The 23,647-nt window shown below is 41.2% G+C and overlaps 1 protein-coding gene across 5 annotated transcripts in view; it reads right to left on the bottom strand.

The window, feature by feature from the left end:
• Window positions 1–21,366, bottom strand: part of ATP7A (ATPase copper transporting alpha) — a 48,592-nt gene extending 27,226 nt beyond the window's left edge. Inside the window, exons 1-7 of one of the 5 annotated variants that reach the window (XM_083596251.1) lie at window positions 21,076–21,348; window positions 10,559–10,644; window positions 7,773–7,913; window positions 5,397–5,886; window positions 3,324–4,061; window positions 2,246–2,470; window positions 772–935 (exon numbers count right to left, since the gene is read on the bottom strand). In XM_083596251.1, the coding sequence (XP_083452377.1) occupies window positions 772–935; window positions 2,246–2,470; window positions 3,324–4,061; window positions 5,397–5,886; window positions 7,773–7,913; window positions 10,559–10,603 (1,803 nt within the window). In that variant the 5' untranslated portion in view covers window positions 10,604–10,644; window positions 21,076–21,348. Of the gene's footprint in view, window positions 1–771; window positions 936–2,245; window positions 2,471–3,323; window positions 4,062–5,396; window positions 5,887–7,772; window positions 7,914–10,558; window positions 10,645–21,075 lie in introns of all 5 variants that reach the window. The other 4 variants (XM_083596252.1, XM_083596253.1, XM_083596254.1 and 1 more) reach the window with 4 other exon arrangements.
• Window positions 21,367–23,647: the final 2,281 nt, after the last annotated feature.

Below are 23,647 nucleotides of genomic sequence, written 5' to 3'. Positions count from 1 at the left end.
GTACTGTTGCTCAATTGTATTATGAATCAGACACACCAAAATAAAATAAAAACTTGAGCTGCCAAGACAGAGGGCTCATTCACACTTACCTCTCCCCCCATGTTTTCAAGGCACATATCTGCACTTTAAGGCTTCATGTCCAAGACCATTCCCGCCCCCTCACCACTTTCCCTAGGAAAACCCGCTCCTTAGCACTGACTTGGAACAAATGGCAACTTGGGTTTTCTGTGGGTTGCCTTTTGCTCCAATTCTGCAGTCTGGAGAGGGCTTTTAATGGAGAAAGTGCCAACAACAACAACAACAACACTCTGACACAGAGCTTTAAAGGATGGACTTGTGCCTAGAAATGTGGCACAAATGGGCATGAGCTCAGACTTCACCTCTCTTAATCCCCCCCCTTTTATACTGAAAACTTGACTAAATGTTTGTTGCCCTAACACAAGCTGGCATGGAGGCTAAGTTTAAATTTTAAGAATTAGCTTCACTCCACCCCTGCTACAGTCCTGACAAAAGTTGTTCCATACAAACACCAGGTGTCTGCAGCTAATTGCTGGAGCTTGCCAAGTAGTAATCTCTCTGACATACACTCTCTCACACATGCAAAAGAAGAGGAGGTGGGGGATATAAATTACTCTGAATGCTTTTGGAATCAGAGTTACTGACACACAATCTGTAGAGGAATTTTCTTTAATTAACTCTGTTTGTATGAAAAGCTCACTAGGTAAAACAGCTGAGTGTTAAATGACATTGATTATTAAATTATTTGCTTACAACAAGTTCCAGGATGCCATCTCCTTCATCATAGTTCTCCAGAACTGTAGCTCCAAAGCCCAGGTCCCTAATCAATTCCGCTACAGCTGATGGCTGGATGATGGAAGGATTATACCTCACTTCTGCCTTCCCAGCCATTAGAGCAACAAGAACAGAGTGTATTCCTAGAGACACAAGGCCACACAAAGGAACATTACATAAAGAAATTAGGAGTGCAATATACAGTGGGATGATCTTGCTCAGCCTTCTGCAATCAGGTAGTCTTCAGATGTTATGGACCACCACTCCATTGATGACTGGGGATTCATGGGAGTTGTAATTCAAAACATCTGAGGAGTACCCATTAGGGAAGGCTGAGTTGTGCCATATACCTCTATACAGATTAGGCCATAACAGCAATACTGGAACATAATAGGCATTACATGCAACAGCTAAAGGAGCCAACTTATTCACAGAATGTGGTCTGGCTCTAATTTGAGTCAAGGTAAAGGCTTTGATAGCCACCTTGATTTTTTGAACAGGTAGACAAGCTATAAATGCTAGAATGGATAAATAACTACTTCTCCACATTCCACTTCACTTCATATATTCAATGTAGATTAAAGTTAGAAAAAAAGGTGAATATTGTTTTTGCGCCCATTACAAAGAAAGTATACAATATTGTTTAGTGTGGAAGTTCTCAATGCAGCACCTGTGGGAACCACAGTGTCCTCAAACAACCACCTTAGCACCCTGCCAGTCCATATCCTCTTCCCAATTTCTAATGTATGACATGTCTTTAGGCACCAGGCGAAAACATTCTTCTTTGGCCATTAAACAATCTACGACCTTTTAAAAGTGGGGGAGGGGAACTGTTATTAAGATTCTTTCTGTGATTGTTTTACTGTTTTTTATTATTATGCTCTGTAAATTATGTTTTTAATGTTGTACACCGCCAAAGGATCTTCAGATAAAGAGTGGCATATAAATTGAATATATAATAATAATAAACCCCTGCAATGAAGGGGAAAGATACACAGTCATTGTGCTGCTGCGACAGCAGTGCCGTTGGATCCTCTTTCATATCTTTTTTGAAAGGCAGCCACTAAAATACACTATCCTATTTCTTGGCCACTAGCCTTTAAGAGTTTAGAGAGGGAACAAAAACTGATAGCTGGCAGTGAAACATTATGGATTCCACCTTCTATTTTCTGCCACAAGAGACACAGAGAAGACTGGAAGATTGTTACGTCTTATGGTAATGAATGGCAAATGCTACTAGCTCTTCTCCTGCCGAAGGATGGCATTCACTTCCACAACGTATCACTCCATTTCTTCATCCCTGCTAAAGATGCAAGCCTTAGAATTTAAACTGTATAATCAGAATCCCTGAAGGGCCTACATATTTGCGTCACCTGAGCTTTAAAAGGTCAGGTTAAACATCACTAAAATGGTGTCAGGGAACTTAAATCCATTTTACTAATGTATATCTCACCATCTTCTCTCTTCAGATTCCTTTCAATGTTTGCCACACAGGAAGCACATGTCATGCCAGTGACTTGAATGTAGCACTTGGAAGGCACACTTGCATCCTGCTTATTGTGGACGGGGGAGAGGTTGGAGTGAGCTTCCATTTTGAAGTGTTTATTATCCTGAGATTCTGCCAGCCTTTCTTGTGAGGGCTGAGTTATTAGCACCAAAGGTTCTGTACTTGCGGGACCTGGGAACAGAAAAGAATAATTTTAATGTGTTTGAACAACTGCTGCAACTATGTTAGTCCCAAGGACACTGGATGCATTCATTTCACATCTGAAGGAGCTAAAAATACCAGCTCTCTCAGTCTACCTTATTTCTAGCTGAGCCCAGAAGATACCTTTGAATTTGAGAAGCAGAGAAAATAGCAAATCCCATGCTTCCTAACTGGAAAATTACCCTTAGGATATCCTTTCCAGTTAAACAGAAGCCATAAGGCATCTCGTCTCTTTAGGGGGCATGCTTGCTTTCTATATGTATGCTCTAGAAACATGTGCTTCAAACAATTGTTTTGTGTTCCTGCTTATTATCTCAGAGTATCTGTAGTGTTGTGAGTGGCTGCTAGCCTTTATGTTGAAACACTACAAATATTCTAAGATAATAAGAACATGAACCAATTGTTTAAAGCACATGCTTGTAGAGCATACATGTAGAAAGCAAGCATGTAGAGCTGAAGGAGGGGCATCTTCCCAGATCTTTGAAGACATCAGCAACATTCAATCAGATACACCATACCATGTGCAATCTCATAGACCTATTAATTTCAGTGGGGCTATGCAGAACAACGTATTGTTGGAATGTACACAATGGGGCAGACCTGCCCATCTCCAAATCAGCTGCCTTTAATGACACCCAATATTTCCTTTCCTGTGTCCCCACCCCCAAAAAACTAGGGTGAGTGACTCCTGGTTAGGCCATTTCAGAATCAGTATTAAGAGATTATAATTACCATATGGATTTGCACAACCCCCTCCAGAGAAAGCTACCTTTCAAAATAGCAGTTGGATTTGCTCTATAAGCATAATTTAAAGAGCTATCACCTGTTAAGGATGCATCAAAACCCATATCCTCAATGCCATTCCTTAAGTCATCTGGAGAGGTCTGCATGGGGTCATATTCTATAGTCCCATTATGATTCAGAAGAGACACATGTATTGCCTTCACGCCTGGCTTCTGGGAAATTACTCTCTCAATTGACTGTACACAAGAATTGCAGGTCATTCCTTCTATATTTATCACGGTAGTGCATGTCAAGGGATGGTGCATGATGCTGTTGACAGCTCTTGGAGATTTCAGCGGAGATTTAGGTGTGTTCAGAAGTGCAGCATTTTCATGTCCGTCAAAAAGGCTGACCTTAAAAGTCTCTGGGGATACTGCTTCTATGGCTCTTCTCAGTGCACTTATGCTGATTAGGCTGGGATTGTACTTTACAATGGCAGATTTTTCCTCTAAAGAAACCGCTATACTAGTTACTGCAGGGAGTGCTGATATGCTGCTTTGAATATTGAAGACACATGAATTGCAGTGCATGCCATCAACTCGGAATGTTATGGTCTTCAAACATTGTGTGTACTCTGGAGATTCTTGCGGAGCTTTTTCTGAGCATTTGGTTTGTGTGTTCTTCAGCCGCTCTACATCAATAGCACCAAGTTTGAGGGGCTTAGGCTGCTTCTTTATCGATGCCATGAAACCGGCAGCTTCTATTTGGTTTTTTATTTCCTCCGATGTGATGAGATGAGGCTGATAAACCACCACAGCTTCCTGATTGTCCAGGGAGACTAGAAGATAAATGGTGAATTGTTAGTATGTTTCCCTAATGGTGTTTCACCTAAAATTCTGGTTTCCCCCTCCATGTTAGCAGGCTAATCCAATCTCTTGCCCACCTCTGAAAGGTCTGCTGCCACTGGCAAGCCAGGTGGGGAAAGGCTGCAAAATCACAGATATACCAGTGCATAACACAGTGTGCAACACAGACGGGTCACATGCCCGCAATGGTGGTGTTTAGCTTTCAAAGGGAGAGGAGCACTGTCCCTATGGGAATGTGATAAACTGTGTCATGCAATTGGGGAAGGAGTTCTGCCACCCTCAAATGAGCCTCTGTCTACTAATATAGCTTTGTCTTCTTTTGCTATTAACACCACTCATTCTACAGCACACAATTGCACCACAACAGAAAATGGAAATTGAATATACAGAACTGGGAGGGAATTAAAAGATATGTAACAAGAAAAGAATTATGGAATATTATTTTAACATGTGGTCACAGTGGAAAGACTTTAAAGAAGAAGCACAGCTGAAATTTATTACTAATAAAAATAATTAGGAACCCTTCTTGGACTTTTCAAGGGAAAAGGAAATGAATTATTTTGAGAGAGTTGGACTTAAGAGAAATATTAACAGAAAGTGGAGAAGATGGATATTCCCATGAACGTATTAAATAACTTTTTGAAATGAAACTGGCAGATGGAAAATCAGAGAACTTTTTATCTCTCTTTATTGCTTCTTTTCTCTTTCTCTCATTTTTAAAATTTCCTTTCCTTTTCCTTCCCTTCTCTTTCCCTCATTCTTTCTGCTTCTTTGTTTTTCTTTTTTCCCTATTTCTTTTGCAGCTGTTTTTGTCTCTTTTTAAATTTACATTAGTTTTCTATATTTTATTGCATTATAAAAAACTTTAGTAAAAATCTTAATACAAAAAGAAAACTTCCTGGGTACAAAATAAAGCTGGCTTCAAAATAGGTAGTGTGTGTCTGTAAGCCCCCAGACACATGTCTGATCAGTTTGGAAGCATGGTGGAAAGAGTCTCCTCAGAGGCAGAATAAAGTATAAAGGAATATCTCCTTTGTTACAGAATACCTGCCCAGAGGAGGCAGGGGAAGTGGACACATAAAGGGTCCTCTCTATGAACTCTCTGTGTACTAGCCTGTGCTTGTCCAGCAAAGCATGCATTTGTGATTTGGCTGCAAACTCTACACAGAATAGGGTAAAAGAAAGAGTCCACGCAGCTACCTAGTTGGGTATACCAAATAAAGGGTTGCAATACTGGAAAACTCATGGGAAATGATCAAGCAACATATAAGGCCAGGAAAAACCAAACTCTAATCCGTTTTAATTACCTTTAATTCGTGTGACACCTTGCAGTTTGCCAATCTTTCCTTCAATAGTGCTAGTGCAAGAATGGCAAGTCATCCCCTCTACTTTCATCCTTAATGCAACATCGCTTGTTTGGAATAAATTTGAATCTTCAGACATTCCAGGATTTATTTCATGCACTACATTCTCTGAACTGAATTCTGGCACTATTTGGTTGATCTGCTTGCCATTTATAATAGAGGAGACAAATGTTACAACTACAGACTTTCTGTCAGAAGAGCTTTTCACATCCAAGATGCCCTTGGTTTGCAGGAGGTTGGTACGGATTTCTTCACATGTTAATGCTGATTGAGCTGGTATTGTAAGAAAAATGGTGTCTGCTAAAACAGGTTTAGAGTTTGCATTAGTAAGTGTAGCATCAAATCCCATGTCATCTATAGCTTCTTGTAGTGACTCTGGAGTTTGCTTTTTGGGGTTATAAATAATGGCTGCATTCTTATTTTCCAGTGAAACCTTGAAGGGAAAGCAGAAAAAGAAAAAAAGAAAAAACATGTTAGACAACTTTGCCAAACAAAGATTAAAATCTCAAGGTGGCATTAACATATCAGGCAGCTTTGTCCTATTATAGTGACACCCTGCACGTGATTCCACTCATCTGAGAAGGAAGTGTAAGACTGTACCTATTAAACCACAAATTAAATTGGATTTATCTGTAAGACAAGATGACTGGCTACAAGATGAGTCACAATAAAAGTGGCCAGATTCTTTCTGAGTATCACACACATAATACAGTATAAATTTCTCACAAGCACTTTCCAAAGTGCCCTAAGCATACATAACACTCTACATACAGCGAAGATTATACTAATCCCATGTTGCACTGTCCCTTGCACTGATCAGGCTTGAAATGAAACTCTACAGGTTAAAAGGTTAAAAAGAGAAAGAAAAGAGCTGGTATAGACTTAGAATAACTGAACTGTAGAGTTCAAAGGGATCCTGAGAATCACCTAGTAGTCCAACCCCCTGCAATGCAAGAATATCATCACTGACAGATAGCTGAACCTCAGCTTTAAAATCTCCAAGGAAAGAGTGTCCACCACCTCCCAAGGGAGTATGTTGCACTGTCAAACAGCTCTTATAAATCCTTTCTTGTAACTTGAATCCCTTGGTTCATGTCCTAGCCTCCAGAGCAGGAGAATACAAGTTTGCTCCATCTTCCATGTGACACCCATTGAGAAGTCTGGAGATGGCTACCATGTCTTCTCTCAGTCTCCTCTTTTCTAAGCTAAACAAACCTAGTTCCCTCAACCATTCCTCATAATGCTTAGTTTCCAGACCCTTTAATATCTTGATGTGTTCGTCAAGTGACTTCCCACTTGTCCAGATTCATGCTCCCTACTGTCGTCCAGCAGGAGTCCAGTCATATCCTGGGTGGCTCATACTTGGAGGAGTGACCCATGTCACTCTGAACATCTCCATCTGTCTTCAGAGTTACCGTTCCCACCCACCCACCTTGTTCTAGTTCACTGATTAGTGTGATGGTTTCAGCAAGAACTACAACATTTACTCTGAATTTCTCTTCCTTCTCCGAGCCCCATAGAACTGAACTTCTGGTGCCTGACCAGCTAATCAAAACCTGTTCCAGGAAAAACAGCCAAATGATGTGAGTGACAAAGAGATCTTTGAAAAAGAGAGCATATATTTCATTTTGAGAAATGTAGCTGTTAAAACTGTTTTAAAACTGATCCTGATCTTTTTCAATAGGGATAGAAAAGTCAGGAATTCACTAACTAGGATAGAGAATAAGGAACTGATGAATTAGTAGCAGCAGAAAATAATTTGTACTTCATACACAACCTTGCTGACATCACTAGCTTTTCACATCAGACAGGGCAACTGTCTCAAAATTGGATTTGCTTTCAACAAGCTGAGTTCTTTTCTGACTATTTCAATTTTCCAAAGGGCAAACTGATGCCACTAAAAAGCCAATTACATTAATTCCAAATTTTATTATTTTCCTTAGGCAAAACACAACCAGGAAGCCACTCTTATGATCTAATTACACAAACGTAATCTATTTAACTAACATAGCTTCTCTGCTCTGCGTTTGCCTAAGGTAGAAATGATTGATTTACCTGCAATTATATGTAAGATAACCAAAATGCATGCTCTCCGAAACAGCAGTAAACGTATACTATTTCCCCCATCATTAAGAATAGTATTTCCAAAGTGCACAACTTAATCCCTTAGTGCTCAACTTGATCTCTTAGCAAGAACCCAGATGGTGCTCTTCAAAAAAACTTTAGATGAATTATATCCTGTGAACTGCTTAGCCGAACAAGGCCTACCACACCTCATATACCCTTTGATCAGGTAACAATGTGAAAAAAAATACTTACTTTAATATGGTGAACCCCATTTAGTTTTCCAATATGCTGCTCGATAGTCTGTACACAAGAATTGCATGTCATTCCCTCCACACAAACATCAATTGATCTGGCACCTGATACTGGATCCATTCTATTTACTGCTTCACATTCCTGAAAGATGTAAAGGAAGAAAAACAGATGTGGTATTTGTACTCAGGCAAAAAATGGCCTATGTTAATTTCCGGCCCACTGGACTACTTATCTTACATGAAACTTAACAAAGACCATATGCCACCTGTAAAGACAGGGCTACAGAAATTCTCAAAGTACTTCCATGCATCCACTAAAATTGTCATTATATTTTAAAAAGAGTATTATCAAGTGTTATCTTGTGACCTAACTGCAGAATCCAGTACACATTAATTGGGGATATCCATCTGAAATACTGGATTTCTACCCATCCAAATAGTAGAAGCAGTACAGGAAGGTTTCAGTTATGAAATGCCATGAAGGCACCTTGGAAAGGAAGAGTGTGTTGGAGAAAAGCCTATTTTTTACATAGCAAACTTGATGGCTTTATGCAGGTATCCCCCACCACTTAGGTGGAGGTTATGTTCCAGGCCCCGCTACATATAAGTGAAATCACGTAATGTGAGGAGCATCCTCTAATGCCAACTTTTTCCTGCTCTCCAGCTTTCTCTCCCACTCTTTCTCCAATCCAGACCAAAATATCTAGGGTTTAAGCTCTGGGGCCAGTTGGAGGCTGGAGGATGAGCAGGAAAGTGGCTGTAGCCTGCGCTACCCCCCACACCAGCTGTAAGCATAGTCTAAACAAAGCCCCATCACACCTTAGATCCCTCCGGGGCTTCCTCCACCCTCACAGACATCCTCATGGATGTCCAAACCACAAGGACTCTCCAGCTATCTCCTGCCATTTCCTGGTAGGATTCTATCTAATTATATACCGGCACCAGTGCTGGGGGAGACACAGGGTTATGCATACCCCTAAACATTTTGTGAATCTAAGTTTGGCCTAATTGAGGGGCAGTATTTCAACATGAGTAAGAAAATGAGAGTACCCCTAAACATTTTTTGGGGGGGAAAGCACTGACCAGCAGCATGTGTATGCATGGTCACGTGTGAGTGGGGAGGTGCCTGTACAACATTATGCTGTGGACAAGAACAGCAGTCCACCTTTTTTTCTTTTTTTTTTGTCAAGGGCAGACACACAGTGGCCGGGGGGGGGGGGGAGAAATCCACTGCTGTATTTTTCTAAGCCAGGCACTCCAACCTGAGGCTCAGGAGCCCTGCTGGGGTGATACACTGACAACCTAATGCACACTTTTTTGGGATTTACTCCATCTTGGGCAGGTTCAATAATGGCTTTGACTTCACCCAATCTGCTGTTATCAGGGTGTATGACACACTGGGACAGGGTAGATGGAAGGCGTAAAGGGATACGTAATGTAGGGAGGGGCAGTCAAATCCTTTATGATGCTACCCAGCAAGTCTGATGTAGAAGGCAAAATAAAGGGTGTGCACACGGATTGGTCACAAAGGCTGATAATGAGGCCAAACTTAGATTCACAAAATATTTAGGGGTATGCAAAGGCTGGGCCAGAAGCAGTGTTAGAAACTCAAATATATGTTAGGCACCAAATGGCTCCTTAGACCAAGGTTGCAGTCACCAAAATGAAATGTCTAGTTGCCATTTGGGAGTAAGACGGCTCTAAAGTCTTATTTTTAAAAAATGATGGATTGACTGTGATTAACAGATGTATTAGTATACGTCTGGGGTGGGATAAGCGAAGACAAGCTACAACAATTAATTCTAACATTGTTCACTACACCTGCTCCGGTTGCAGAGAAAAAGCATTTTGGTTCCTGAAATTCATTCTGATTGTGCAGATAAAATATAACTGACAGAACTCTACTGGATGTAGTATTAGTGTGTGAAAACAATCAAGATCCAAAGATCCCCAGGCATGAACCTCCAGGTGGTGGAGACGTCAGGTGCCACCCTGGCATCCAGGCATCTTCATATGGTCTCAAGTGGCCAATAGTAAGGTGCAAAATGCACTTGGCGCATTTCAAAAACTGACCAGAAGGTCTGGTTGGTCCATGCAGATGCCAGGCTATTGGTTCATGCAGCACTCCTCCTGATTGATTGAGCCGTATTTGGAGTGAGGATCCCCCCACTTCACCTTACGTAGTGAGGGGTTATACCCTGAATTTGAACTTTATGCAAAACACACTTTACTCAGGTGGGATTCCATCTGCAGCCTCTGTACACCCGGCATCTATGATCAGCAAATGTTTTCAGCAGGGGGCCAGTTCACTGTCCCTCAGATCTTGTGGGGGGCCATACTATTTTTTGGGGGGGGGGAATGAAAGAATTCCTATGCCCCACAAATAACCCAGAGATGCATTTTAAATAAAAGCACACATTCTACTCATGTAAAAACACCAGGCAGGCCCCACAAATAACCCAGAGTTGCATTTTAAATAAAAGGACACATTCTACTCATGTGAAACATGCTGATTCCCAGACCGTCTGCAGGCCGAATTTAGAAGGTGATTGGGCCAGACCCGGCCCCCGGGCCTTAGTTTGCCTCCCCTTGATATAGGGAGCTGTTCCACAGAGTTTGCATTGTGGATTTCTCCCACGAGCTCCACTGCTTTTGTCCAGAAATTGTTATCTTTTTGCCAGTCATGAAACCGGAAGTGGGACCCCTTCCCAGATGTATACTGAGTTCCCATTTGCTGCATGCAGTGAGCCATTGGAGGCTGCTACTCTGTGTGTCTATGGCTCCCACCTTGTTGCTTCCCCAGCACCTTCCTCTGCCTGCTTGTCTGTCCATGGAGCTACATGGGTGTTGGGTGGGCTTCCAAATGTTAAGTTCTAGAATATAAGATCCTTGCAGTTAATTTTTTGGAGGTATGGAGATGCAACAGAACTTCATAAAATATCATGTACACTGATCAAGATGCATAATCAAACAAAGCATTGCTTGCATTCAGTAATTTTTCCAAATAAACACATAAACTAAAAGAATACCCTAATAAAAATGTGAGGTGCATATAGGCAAGATTTTCCACAATGGAAACCACCACTACGTCACAGGCCATTATGTGATGCTTTAAATATATACCTTCCTGCGACAAGCAACCTGTGATTTCATTCAGACTATTTTATCCAAAGGTAAATAAAGGCCGGGGGGAGTAGAGTACATGGTACTGTCACCAATAAGCACTGCAACCTGTACTTGGTCCAAAAATATCCAACAGCAAAAAGGATGGCAGGCCTACAATTGTACCATCATCTGTGTGCACAAATCCCTGGAAGATTGACCCAAACAACAAATGTGGAATAATACAATTATCTCTGCAATTCAAATGTGACCAAGCCCTTGTTTACATAAATTCCAAACAGATAGAATGAGGTCATTAGGAAAACAGGTAATTAAAGCCTTCCTTTCATGCTGACAATATCATCATCTTTGGAGTAACTGGGATACTGTATAAGGAATGAACAATTAATTCAAATTGTATAAATTTCCAGAATAAAAAATGGACATACAGCCCTCATATATAACTACCCTCTACATAATATTCCTGAAGAGTTCGCAAGATGTTTGGCAATTTGTAAATTAACACTTGATCAGATCAAAATAGAGAGTTTGCTATTAAATTGGAGTACAGTGGTACCTCGGGTTACATACGCTTCAGGTTACATACGCTTCAGGTTACAGAGTTTGCTAACCCAGAAATAGTGCTTCAGGCTAAGAACTTTGCTTCAGGATAAGAACAGATATTACCTGAAGCGTATGTAACCTGAGGTACCACTGTATTCAGTTTGGGGGTAGCACAAAACACAGGGTTTGCGCCACAAAACTTTGGCATCAGTTTGGAGGGGATCCAAAATTTCAAGGTTACATGTTAATGAAGCTTTTTTACTTCCCCAAATCTCTTGAAAAACCCTAAACACAAAACATGTACAAAACAAGGGGTTTTAGAATTTCATATTCACCTGCTGCTAATTTTACACCTTATGGTATAAAAGCTCTGTTTGTCACATAACAATTTCAATAAAGATTATTACCCTATTACAAATACAGACACAGAACAAGAAGTTTAGGTGGCAGTTAAGTAGCAGGTGCAAATCAACTTTAACAAAAGATGGTTTTCACGTAACTAAGTTCAAATAATAGATAAAAGGGGATTTGGCTAAGATGCATTTCCTACCCTATTATGCTCTTTACCTTCTTTTAGAAGATTGCTGTAACAACTGTAATTTGCACAGGTTGAGATGTTTTCTGTAAATATTAGTTCACTGAACAACTACATTTTAACCTGACTAATAATACCATGCTATATTAAACCACAATGGTATGAAGATTAAGTAGTCAATGTGATCTTCACAGCCCCTAAGAATAGTTGAAATCCGTCTGTCTCAGGAGACCATGGAGGAGTGCGCCTTTGGGGGTGAAGTCAAACTTTTGGAAGGTTACAGCACCTGCTGTGGCTGTAGAGACTGATATAGGGGTGATATGTTTTGTTACAGCTGAGGCAGATGAAGGTGTCCAGTTGTGCTGCTGCAGATGAACCATGGCATTTCTGCTCTCTGTTCCAAGTGGCCATTCCTCCTCTGGTCACTGCTATAGATGTAAAACCTGACCATCTGTTTCCAGTAACTGCATCATCTGAAAACAAAATCTCTTGGATAAGGACCCGCAACACTTTTGTCTTGGCGCAGAGACATGCCAGGTTGAACATTGCTCCAAAGGCATAGGAGACTACCAGGGAGAAGTATTTGCCAAAAAGAGTTGGGGCAAGAACACAACCCTGTTTATATAACCTCTCTATATAGGGAAGGTGTCCGGGAATGAGCAGTAATGTATTACATAATGTTAAGAAAATAAACCTTGTTTTTTCAGTGAATAACTAGCTAAAATATGACTTGAATCTAGGCACAGAACTACAAACTTGGGAATGTAAACAAAAACGCAACACTAGCTCAAAAAGAAAAAAATGGTGTAAAATTGCAGAAAGCTTAGCTTGAAGCTTCATTGTTAACTCTGTGTTGCTGGACAAAAGCAGAGAGCTTGCCTGTGAATGCACAATTGCGGATGTTAATTTGCTTACAGCTCAGCTTCCCTGAACTTAGCACTCTGAACTTCCCTCCTTGCCAGTCAGTTCTAAGCACTAACACCCACTGAGTTCAGATAAGCCAACCAAAGTTTAAATTCTTGGCTTGGCATACACTGGCGGAAGTCCAAAAACTTGCCATAGGTTCACACCCATGATACAATTGCAGATGAGCAAAGATTTTTATTTTTAGGTTCTCTTTCATTAGCACACTTCTGAAGGCCCAATTTACTTTTAAAACTCAACTAAGTTTCAAAGTATGTCCTGTGAAATGGCACAAGGGGCTGCTGTTTTGGAAATAAAAGGTACGGTAATCTAATGCCCTCATGGGCACAAAAAGTTAGTTGTACAGTTCTCTGCATCCTGTCCTTTATCTACACAATTTACATTTACATTTTTGTGCATCATGAAATTACGGTAAGCAAGTCCTGTCAGAGATACTTTAAGTTTAATAAACGTATAACTTGCTTGTTTAAAAAAATTCTTCACAAAGAAGCTTACAAAAAATAGGAAACAAAGCACATGCAAGACAAATACAATTTAAAACTTATGACCCCCCAAAGTTCTCAGTTAGTGTTATATTTTAACTAAAGAGATGGAATAGCTCATCAACTGCTGTTTTTCATTCAAAGAGCCTGAAATGATGAATTGAGGGAGGCTAGTCTCTCCAACTTTCACACTACACTCTCATGACAAAGCAGTAGACAACGCCCCTTTGTTCTCTCCAGCACTAGAAGAAACCACTATAGAGAGCTACTTTACATTTTTTAACATTAGGAAGCAGAGAGCAGAGCCGAGGCAGTACATGGATATAGTGTTAAGAAGAGATTAAAATATTCTCCCAAAATAAGGAACTGGAGACAAGAACACCTTGGTTATGTGTAAAGATGTCACCATAATCACTTAGATGACATCACCAATGCACAAGGCAAATAAAAGCAACTTAGTACTGTAGTGTGTCTTTAACAAACACATACAATTCTCTGGTCTTCTATTGCAAGACCTACAAAGAACCCATAAGAATCAAACAAACCACTATAATATGGTTATTTTTAAATCTCTCCTTATAGGACACACACACATCCGGGCACACCTACTTTGCTATTTTCTTGTATTTCTCAAGCCCTCTGTGTAAACCTAAGGAACTTATCTACTGAACCTGTGAAAGTTTTTTGTTTCGGGGGGAGATTTTAAGAAAATAAATATGGGGGGGGGGAGAGAGAAAGGGATGCAGGAAGATTACGAGAGAGGTGATGCAGGAAGTTATGGGCTGCAAGTTAATGAAAGGACGGGCCACCCCTAGGGGCTCCCCGATTGCTCCTCAAGTCACCCCAGGGTGCCACAGCCCACTGGTTGCAAACCACTGGTCCAGCAGATTATACTCCATGCCTTGCTCTGTGTTCTCACCTTGGTGGGTCACACAAGTTGTGCAATGTTGGGTGGCCACTTCACACATGAACAAACCAAGATGAATTGAAGAATTAGTTGTTTTTTAATTCCACATGCACAACGGGCATAACATTTCCATGTTTCAAAAATATGCACTGATTCATAATCTAAATAATGATGGGAACTGTAGCCACTCTTGCTGTAGATAGGCAGCTACACCTCAACAGTGGCTTGCTCCGGACACTTAGTAAATTCATGATGGAGACAGTATTTGAATACTAGGCATTATAATACAGCAATTAACTTACATATTATTTTCAATACTTCTGTTCTGCAAACCTGCAACTTGCACAGGGGTTATGTTCTGAAGACCGCACCTAAAGCGAAAATTGTGTGTTGTCAAAACACAATGGGTGCAGTAGCATATGGTATTGCCAAAGTCTTTTTTCTCAGAGTCTGCCCCCTTCTCTCCCTCTTAATTTTTTTTGCCAAGCACATAAAGCTGAATGTGCACAAGTTAAATGCACATAAGTTGCAAGTATACTTTGCTGCCTTTCTACAAGGCACTGAAGTATTATTTAAAGTACAAATACTTCTAAAATAAGAAAAAAGCCAATAAAACTAATAATTTCTGGCCATTTGTGGTCTCCAAATAGTACATAAACTCTCTGGTCTGGGTCTTTTCTCCTTTGCCTTCCTCTGAGGGAAAAATGATTCAATAACATATGATCTTCCTTTTTAAAAATAACAATAGAATTTTTGCTATCAGTTCAAGGACCTAACCAAATATTTCTACATATGTTTCTTGTTATGCTTAACTGATGCCTTTGTTCACTTCACTAATGATGAATAAGGCATTTGTATGCCAAGCTGGTACATCAAATATATTTTAGTTAATTACTCACCTAATTTATCAGTATAGGTGTGTTTTTGTGATATGAAGGAACTGCAATGCACACCTATAGCTTCATACATCTCACCTGCCAGCCATTGTTGGAAGGAAAAGCCACATACAGTATTGTCTTCTTCTGTTGTTAGTCACACGCCAGAATTTTTTTTAAAGCCCCAGAATATAGCATGTACTCCATTATTCTCACCAAACAGTCAACTAAAGGTTTAGCTAATAATTAAATTGGATAATTAAATAACCAGTGTTAGAAACTCAGATATATAAGCTAGGCACCTAATTGCTCCTTAAACCCAGGGACTCAGCTACATTAGTCCAAAAAAACTCCAGATGGTGCTGGAGAGCAAAACAAAATATTTCTTTGTGATTTTCCAGTGTTTTCCCCTTTTGTTATAACAATTTAATTTCTAACTTATTTATAGCATTTTCTTTCTGCTTGTAGATCCACCCCCTGTTACAGTCACAAAAATGAAATGTTTAGTTGCCATTTTTGGGCAAGACAGCTCTAAAGTTTCATTTTTCAAATGATGGACTGACTGAAATTGATTCTCACTTAAGCATCTGGTTAGTTCAGATGACAACCTTGTGCTAGGTTAAGAACTTTGAAAACTTAAAGTAGAAAAGTTGCTTTATCCAGAGACAGCCAACATATATATTGGCCTATTCCTACCTCTTTTTCTTAATGGTGACACAGACCATTAATAAGACATAAGAACATTCTTTACAACTGTGAGCAAGGCAGTGGGGGTAGAGTAAGTGAGGACAAGCTACAACAATTACCAGTAACTCTAACATTGTTCACTACACCTGCTCAGGCTGCAGAGAAAAAGCATTTTGGTTCCTGAAATTCATCCTGATTGTGCAGATAAAATATAACTGACAGAATTCTACTGGATGTAGTATTAGTGTGTGAAAACAGTCAAAATCCAAAGATCCCCAGGCATGAACCTCCAGGTGGTGGAGACGTCAGGCGCCACCCTGGCACCCAGGTATCTTCATATGATCTCAAGTGGCTGGGAAAGGGAAAGGGACCCCTGACCATTAGGTCCAGTCGTAGCCGACTCTGGGGTTGCGGCGCTCATCTCGCTTTATTGGCTGAGGGAGCCGGCGTACAGCTTCTGGGTCATGTGGCCAGCATGACTAAGCCGCTTCTGGCGAACCAGAGCAGCACACGGAAACGCCGTTTACCTTCCCGCCAGAGCAGTACCTATATATCTACTTGCACTTTGACGTGCTTTCGAACTCCTAGGTTGGCAGGAGTGGCTGATAGTCAGTGGCTAATTTCGAACACTGTAAATAACCAAGATGAAGGCTGATGTTCTAGTAAGGTAAAGGTAAAGGTACCCCTGCCCGTACGGGCCAGTCGTGTCCGACTCTAGGGTTACGTGCTCATCTCGCTCTAGAGGCCGTGAGCCGGCGCCGTCCGAAGACACTTCTGGGTCACGTGGCCAGCGTGACGAAGCTGCAGCTGGCGAGCCAGCACCAGCGCAGCACACGGAAACGCCGTTTACCTTCCCACTATAAAGTGGTACCTATTTATCTACTTGCACTTAAGAGTGCTTTCGAACTGCTAGGTGGGCAAGAGCTGGGACCGAACGACGGGAGCTCACCCCGCCGCGGGGATTCGAATCGCCAACCATACGATCGGCAAGTCCTAGGCACTGAGGTTTTACCCACAGCGCCACCTGCGTCCACAGCGCCACCCGCGTCCAATGTTCTAGTACTCTTCACAAAAACAAGTTCATTCACACTAGCTCATTCGCACAAAATCAAGCCCTAAGCCAGGAGTGGGGAACCTGTGGCCCTCCAGATGTTAGTTGGACTCCAACTTCAGTCCTAATCACCAGGGCCAAGGATCAGGGATGGTGGAAGTTATAATGCAATATCAGGAGGGTTGCCTACCCCTGCCCTAAATCCTGTCTTTCTGTATAATGCTTTACTGCATCCCTGCACTTTTTACTGCTTTTTTAGTAGTATGTATTGATGAGGTTATTATATAGTTTGTAACACCTAATGGTATTTAAGTGTCTCTGTCCACAGATTTCAAATGGCGTTAATAGCACCTTTCTCCATATTACATTCAGTGACTAAAGTAAGGACACTAGCCTAAGATATAATTATTTAAAGCTCTCAGAGCATCTCACAACAAAAAAGAGACACATTGAAGTTCAATAAAAATAAAAAAGTGTTTAAAAAAGCAAGCAAAAGAGTAAAAACATATGAAACAAATGAAAAGCCTAGGAAATTAAAGAAGGTATCCACCTAACATTGAAATGACACCATGGAGGTCCCAGGTGAGCATCCCTGGGGAGGGCATTCCACAGTTTAGAGCATCACAGTATGTTCTCTTCTGTAGCCACCTTCCACACTTCACTTTGTGGGGGCACTTGATTCATAGCCTCTGCATCAACTGGGCTTGGAAATGGACTGGACTGTGCTCAAGCGAAGATGGTGAAGCACCAGCATTCTGAATCATTTTGAAAGTAGCCCTATGTATAATGCATTGGAGTAGCCCAAATGGGAAGTTACCAGCTGAAAGATAACACGAAAGGTTATCACTGAACACATAGGGTTGCAGCTGGTGAAGCAGCCAAAACTGATAAAGACACTCTTGTACACAAACATTACTTCTGCCTCTAGTGACAGGTGGATCAATAGCCTAGAGGTGCTTATCTTGGCTTATTAAGCTGAGATGATACCTGAACTGTTTGGGGAAAGGTAAAGGTAAAGGACCCTGGACGGTTAAGTCCAGTTGAATTTGACTATAGGGTGCGGCACTCACCTCTGCTTTCAAGCAAGGGAACTGGCATTTGTCCGCAGATAGCTTTCCGGGTTATGTGGCCAGCATGACTAACCCACTTCTGGCACACAGAACACCATGACGAGCACCACAGCAGTACCTATTTAACTACACACACTGGTATGATTTCAAACTGCTAGGTTGGCAGGAGCTCGATCAGCAAGCCCAAGGGCACCCTGATGGCACCAGAAGTGGTTAACAATCTAACTTTAGCATGTCTGAAAAGCTGGGTACATAGATATACTGTGTGCTTTCTAGGGATAGCTACTTATATATAGTATAATTTTTATTTTAGATCTACCTAGTATTGTGTCCCTTCCAGTTGTCCAATCTGACATTTATTGTATTCATTCATTACATTATCAATGTTATGAAACTATTTCTAAAATCAGAAAGGTTTAGTAGTAGTGTTGCATCACATACAACTTTACTGACAGCCAGGAAGCCCCTTTCAATTATACATAAAGGGGAAGGAGGATGTCTGATGTATATGGGAAGCAGTTATGGCTAACAACTTGGATGGCTTTAAAAAAAGATGAGGAAAATTCATTAGGAATAAGGCTATCAATGACTACTAGTCATGATGGCTATGCTCTGCCTCCACTGCCTGAGGTGGTAATGCTTTTTAATAGCAATTGCTGGAAACCACAGGAGAGAAAGAGGGCTCTTGTGCCTCAGTCCTGCTTGCAGGTTTTTCACAAGAATCTATTTGGCCGCTATGAGAACAGGTGTGTTGGAACAGATGAACCATTGCCCTCTTCCAGCAGGCTCTTCTTTTGTTCTTATATGGCTCAATCAGTTACGGACTTTACATGGAAAAACAATTCACTGAAATCACTGCACGTTCATGTAAGGCACCAATCTTAACTTCACTAACCACTATATTCATCATTTGAGTCGTCTACTACAGATATCACTTCCATTTTTAAAAAAAAAGTTGTGTGAGTATTTTATACTATTTTACTCTAAAAGAAAGTATGCCTTGGCTCATCACCCTAAAATACAAGAATGAGTTTAAGTAGAAAGATCAGTTCTCCACTTGTATAAGATATTATCAGAATAAGATCTGGATCTCATTAATAATGATTCATTACCACCATTTCTAAACCAACAGAACATGCATATACTAAACTGTACCATTATAAAGAACAAAAGTAGTTCAGCTTGTTTTTTAAATGCAACTGTAGCAAAATAAAGTGTTCCTATAATTACCTTAATAAGGTCTAGTGACCTGTTTACTGTGTAGGATTTGATCAAAATATTATGCAATTACATATGAAAGGAAGAATCTACTCTACCAGCTTTCCTCCCTTCAAAGCCACTCACACATATGTCAGAAAGAGAAGAATCATTTAGTGATTCCATGTTTAGTGTTTGTATATTTATGAAATTTTAAAGTGGTTGATTTGATTGTTGTACATTACTTTGACACTTACATGAAAGGGAGTTTACATAAAGCTTTTAAACAAAAAAGTAAGAAGAAACTGAAACAGCTTTAATCAGCCTTCCTGAACTTTTTCTGACCACCTGTCATACATACATATATATTTCCTACCTTAATTAGTACACACTTACAGGTTCAGTTTAACGACAGCATTTTCCTACTGCATTATACTTAATGCATTTATCATATCCAATATTATGTTGAAAGAAGAAACAGTTGAAGGACTATAATTATATTTGCACAAAAATGGATGATAGTTTTAAAAGAGAAAAGGATGGAAAATAAATGCGAAAGGGGGAAAAAACTAGTGGGAAGCAGTGATTGAAAGAGTAGTTAAATTAATGTGCAAACAAAATTCTATCACAGAAAACAGGAACCAAAGAACAATTTCAGACCACTCCAATCATATTCTGTCCCCATCCTCCAATAAATCAGCAGACTTAGCCACCTATTCCTTATCACAAACTGCCTTGGAAACACCTCTCAGTTACAAAAACAGCTTGTCATGTGGAATGAGAGATTGCTATTTGAGAAACATAAGTCCAAAATTGCCCCAACTCCTGGGGCTTGTGGAACTAGTTGTAGTCCATGGGATCCTGGCCCATGCTCCATCCCATGCAATCTTCTCTGTTTACATAGTTTTGGCACCATTATCCCTCAGATGTTCATCAAAAGTTTACACTGTTTTGCACAAAACAAGAAACACCAAGTCCACAATGTCCCACATAATTGTCCTCTGGGAACAAGCTAAACACCTTGAGAAGACAAGTAACTAGCCCTAATATCACAGATTTCACAAGGCTGATTCAACAGAGGGAGTAAACTTGACCTGTTCATTACACGAAGCAGCATCAGCATCCCACTGATCAAGGGGCTTTTACCCTGTGTTCTATATGCTAGCTCTCCTTGGTAAACCACCTCAATGCTAACAAGGGACTAAAACAAAAGCAAAAACTTTTGCACATCACAAATATGTATTTCCAAACACACCAAATCAGGGGAGAGCATCTGGCCCCATCCTCTGGCCAAGGTGGGCAGACATCTCTAAAACCCAGGCACAAGATACCCGACAGAATGAAACCTCCACAGATGGGGCATATCTGGAGCGGGCCTCGCATCCACAAGCAGAATCAAATGCTTTTCAGGAAGGTTGACTTTAAAGACAGACACACTCAGCAGGTACATCAGCATTAATTAATGAACTAAAAGATGCCTCTTGAGGGACATATTCTGGCTCTCGCTTGCTCTCCCTTTAGGAATAAATAAATAAAAATGTCTAAGTGAGTGGATGGTGCATTAATTAAGTTTGCTTAACAGGAAATTTTAAAAAGATTGTTTATTCTTTAAACAAAGGAAGAGATCCCTGCCCCAAGAGGCTTGCAATCCAGAAAGCTACTCTCCACAACAGGCGCTGTGGGAAGATGACGGAAAGGGAAGCGAAGCCGACCAAAAGAGCTCTTGAGCCTGTGCAGAGTGCTTCCCCTTGCCGCCCTCCTTCTCCAGCACGCTAGTCCTTCCACGGAGGGGTCGATTGCGGATACACACCCAGCAGTCTCCGCTCAAGAGAATAAGGAAGCTGGAGGGAAGGGGGGGGTGGATGCGTTTCATCTATTATACTTATAATATTTATTCATTCGCAGCCCACCTTTTCCACCTCCAAGGAGCTCGAAGGGGTCCACATCGCTCTCCCCCCTTCCTCGTTTTGTCCTCACAACAACCCTGCTAGGTAGACTGAGGAGCGATTTACCTCAGGCGCCAGCGAGGGGTGTCTCGTTCGTTCTTTCTTCCGTCTGCCGGCCTTTCACGTGGCAGGAGGGCGCTCCTCTCCGCCCGGACAGGCTCCTTACCTGGCCAGATTTCTGCCCCTCAAGAGGCGCCGGCCGACCGCAAACAGCGCGGCGGACTCTTTCCCCTCCTGTTTCCCTAAGTTCCCCCCGCCCCCTTGAGGCTTGGCCCCGCCCCTCCCAACGACGGTTGCTACACACTTTGCGCTGTCATCGCGCTCGTCGTTTCCCTCCTTCCGCCCCGCGGAATCACGTGGAAGAGAACGGATGATCATGTGACAAGGAAGATGACGCTAGGCCACATGATGCCCCGCCTCAATAACCTCTAAGGCAGAGCTGTAGGTATAGACTTAAAGCCCGTTAAAGGAACCCGCTGCTGGACTCCAACTCCCATCAGCCCCAGCCAGCAAGGGCGAATAGCTGAAGGGCGGTGGGAGCTGTAGTCCAACCACACTGTACTCCAACGGTCGTTTCTCACTGATGGTCTAAATGGAAGGCTGGAAGTGTGCAGAGGCAGCTTTGCAGGGGGGAGGGCTCAGTTTAGAGAAAAGGAAAATTGATGCAGAAAAGTTTTCCCCCTTCTCTCATAATAATGAATATAAATAATAAATGATAGGAATCCAATAGAGCTGAATGATGGAAAATCCAGGACGGAATAAAAGGAAGTACCTCTTCATGTAGCGCAGTTAAACTGTGGAACTCACCCCCACAGGAGACAGTGAAGGCCACCAACTTGGAATAGCTTTGAAAGAGGATTAGAAAAGTTGATGGGAAGATAAGGCCATAGATAGCTACCGGCCGTGAGGGATGTATTCTTTGTCCACTAATATCAAAGGCAGTAACGCTTCTGAATTCTGGTTCCTGGAGTGTTGCCCTTGTGCTCAGGTCCTGCTTTCTGACCTCCCACAGGTAGATTACTAGATTAGATGAGCTATTGGCCTGATCCAGCAGGGTGCCTTTGGACAGATGCTTAAAAGCCTGCCTGAGGAACTGACGCTTTGCCCTCGGCCCAGGCATGAGGGAGCTCGTTCTTATGGTTTGGGTGGCATTGCAAGTAACAAGAACAGCCCTTTGTTATGCAATGATTTAATACAAACTTGAGTGCACTTCAATAAAGCTAGTATCTAATCCTCTTAGAACTGCTTTAACTTGTTTTAGGATGTGGCTATAACTGTTGCAAATTGCACTTTAGAAATGTCCCTTTAAGAAAAAAAAGAAAGCATCCTTGTGCTTATGGCAGTGGCCTTATGGAGCATGTTCCAGTGTTGTGTTATCCCCTTTTCTGTAGATGAAACTAAAATTTTAAGACCCAGCTGATGAGGGGAAAGATGCTATTCTCTTGAGTTGCAGAGATATAACTGTCTACCGGTTTCTTGCAGGAGTCTGGCAGTTTCTAAAGTTTAGTCAATTTTCTTGTTTCTCACAGTGTTAACATGAAAAGTTGGTTTGCTACACTATATATTGCATACCTTAATCAATAAAAGGCTGAAAGACTGACAATCACATACTTAACTACACTAGATGTCAATTATACATCTATACCATGAGGCAGCCATTCCAACATTTAGTTTTAATTTCCCAATCCATCAGATAACAAACCTATTTTTAAAATTAGACATTATTCCAGAAAAAAATTAATACTTTTTTCCAGGTAAAGGGGGTTGCTATGGGCAACCCAGTAGCTTCCATCACTGCCTGTTTACATATGACTGAGCTTAAGAATACCATAAATTCTACCATAACCCCTTTAAGAAGTATTTCAGATATTATGGGAGATGTTTTCCAAGGTGTCTTTGTTTTTTTGTTGGATTAACTCAATTAACGATAATGTCAAGTTTGCATATCATATGTATCTAAAGAAAATTCCATTCTTGGATGTCTTTGTGTAACAGGGTATACTAAGCCTACAGACAGAAATTCATTGTTACATCATTCTAAAAATTACCCCAAACATCTAAAGAACAACCTATCATATGGACAGTTTCTATATTAAAAGAGAAACTGTACGTCATAACAGTTTATAGGCTGATCAATTCTCTCTGGATTTATACAAGGGCTTCCCAAAACAGGTGGTTCTTGAGTCCAGATTGAGAGCTGACAATATCAGCAGAGAGAACAAGCTGGTCATCGCAAACACGCTTTCCCAACAACATAAGGGACGACTCTACACATGGACATCACCAGATGGGCAGCATCGAAATCAGATTGATTATATTCTCTGCAGCCAAAGATGGAGAAGCTCTATACAGTCAGCAAAAACAAGGCCTGGAGCTGACTGTGGCTCAGATCATCAGCTTCTTATAGCAAAATTCAAGCTTAAACTGAAGAAAGTAGGAAAAACCACTGGGCCGGTAAGATACAATCTAAGTCAAATCCCTTACGAATACACAGTGGAAATGAGGAAGAGGTTTAAGGATTTAGATTTGGTGGACA

This window comes from Podarcis filfolensis, assembly GCF_964270895.1.
Source record: "Podarcis filfolensis genome assembly, chromosome: Z".
NCBI lineage: Eukaryota > Metazoa > Chordata > Lepidosauria > Squamata > Lacertidae > Podarcis > Podarcis filfolensis.
Note: the sequence above shows the minus strand (reverse complement) of the source record. Positions and strands in the feature narration are given on the sequence as shown.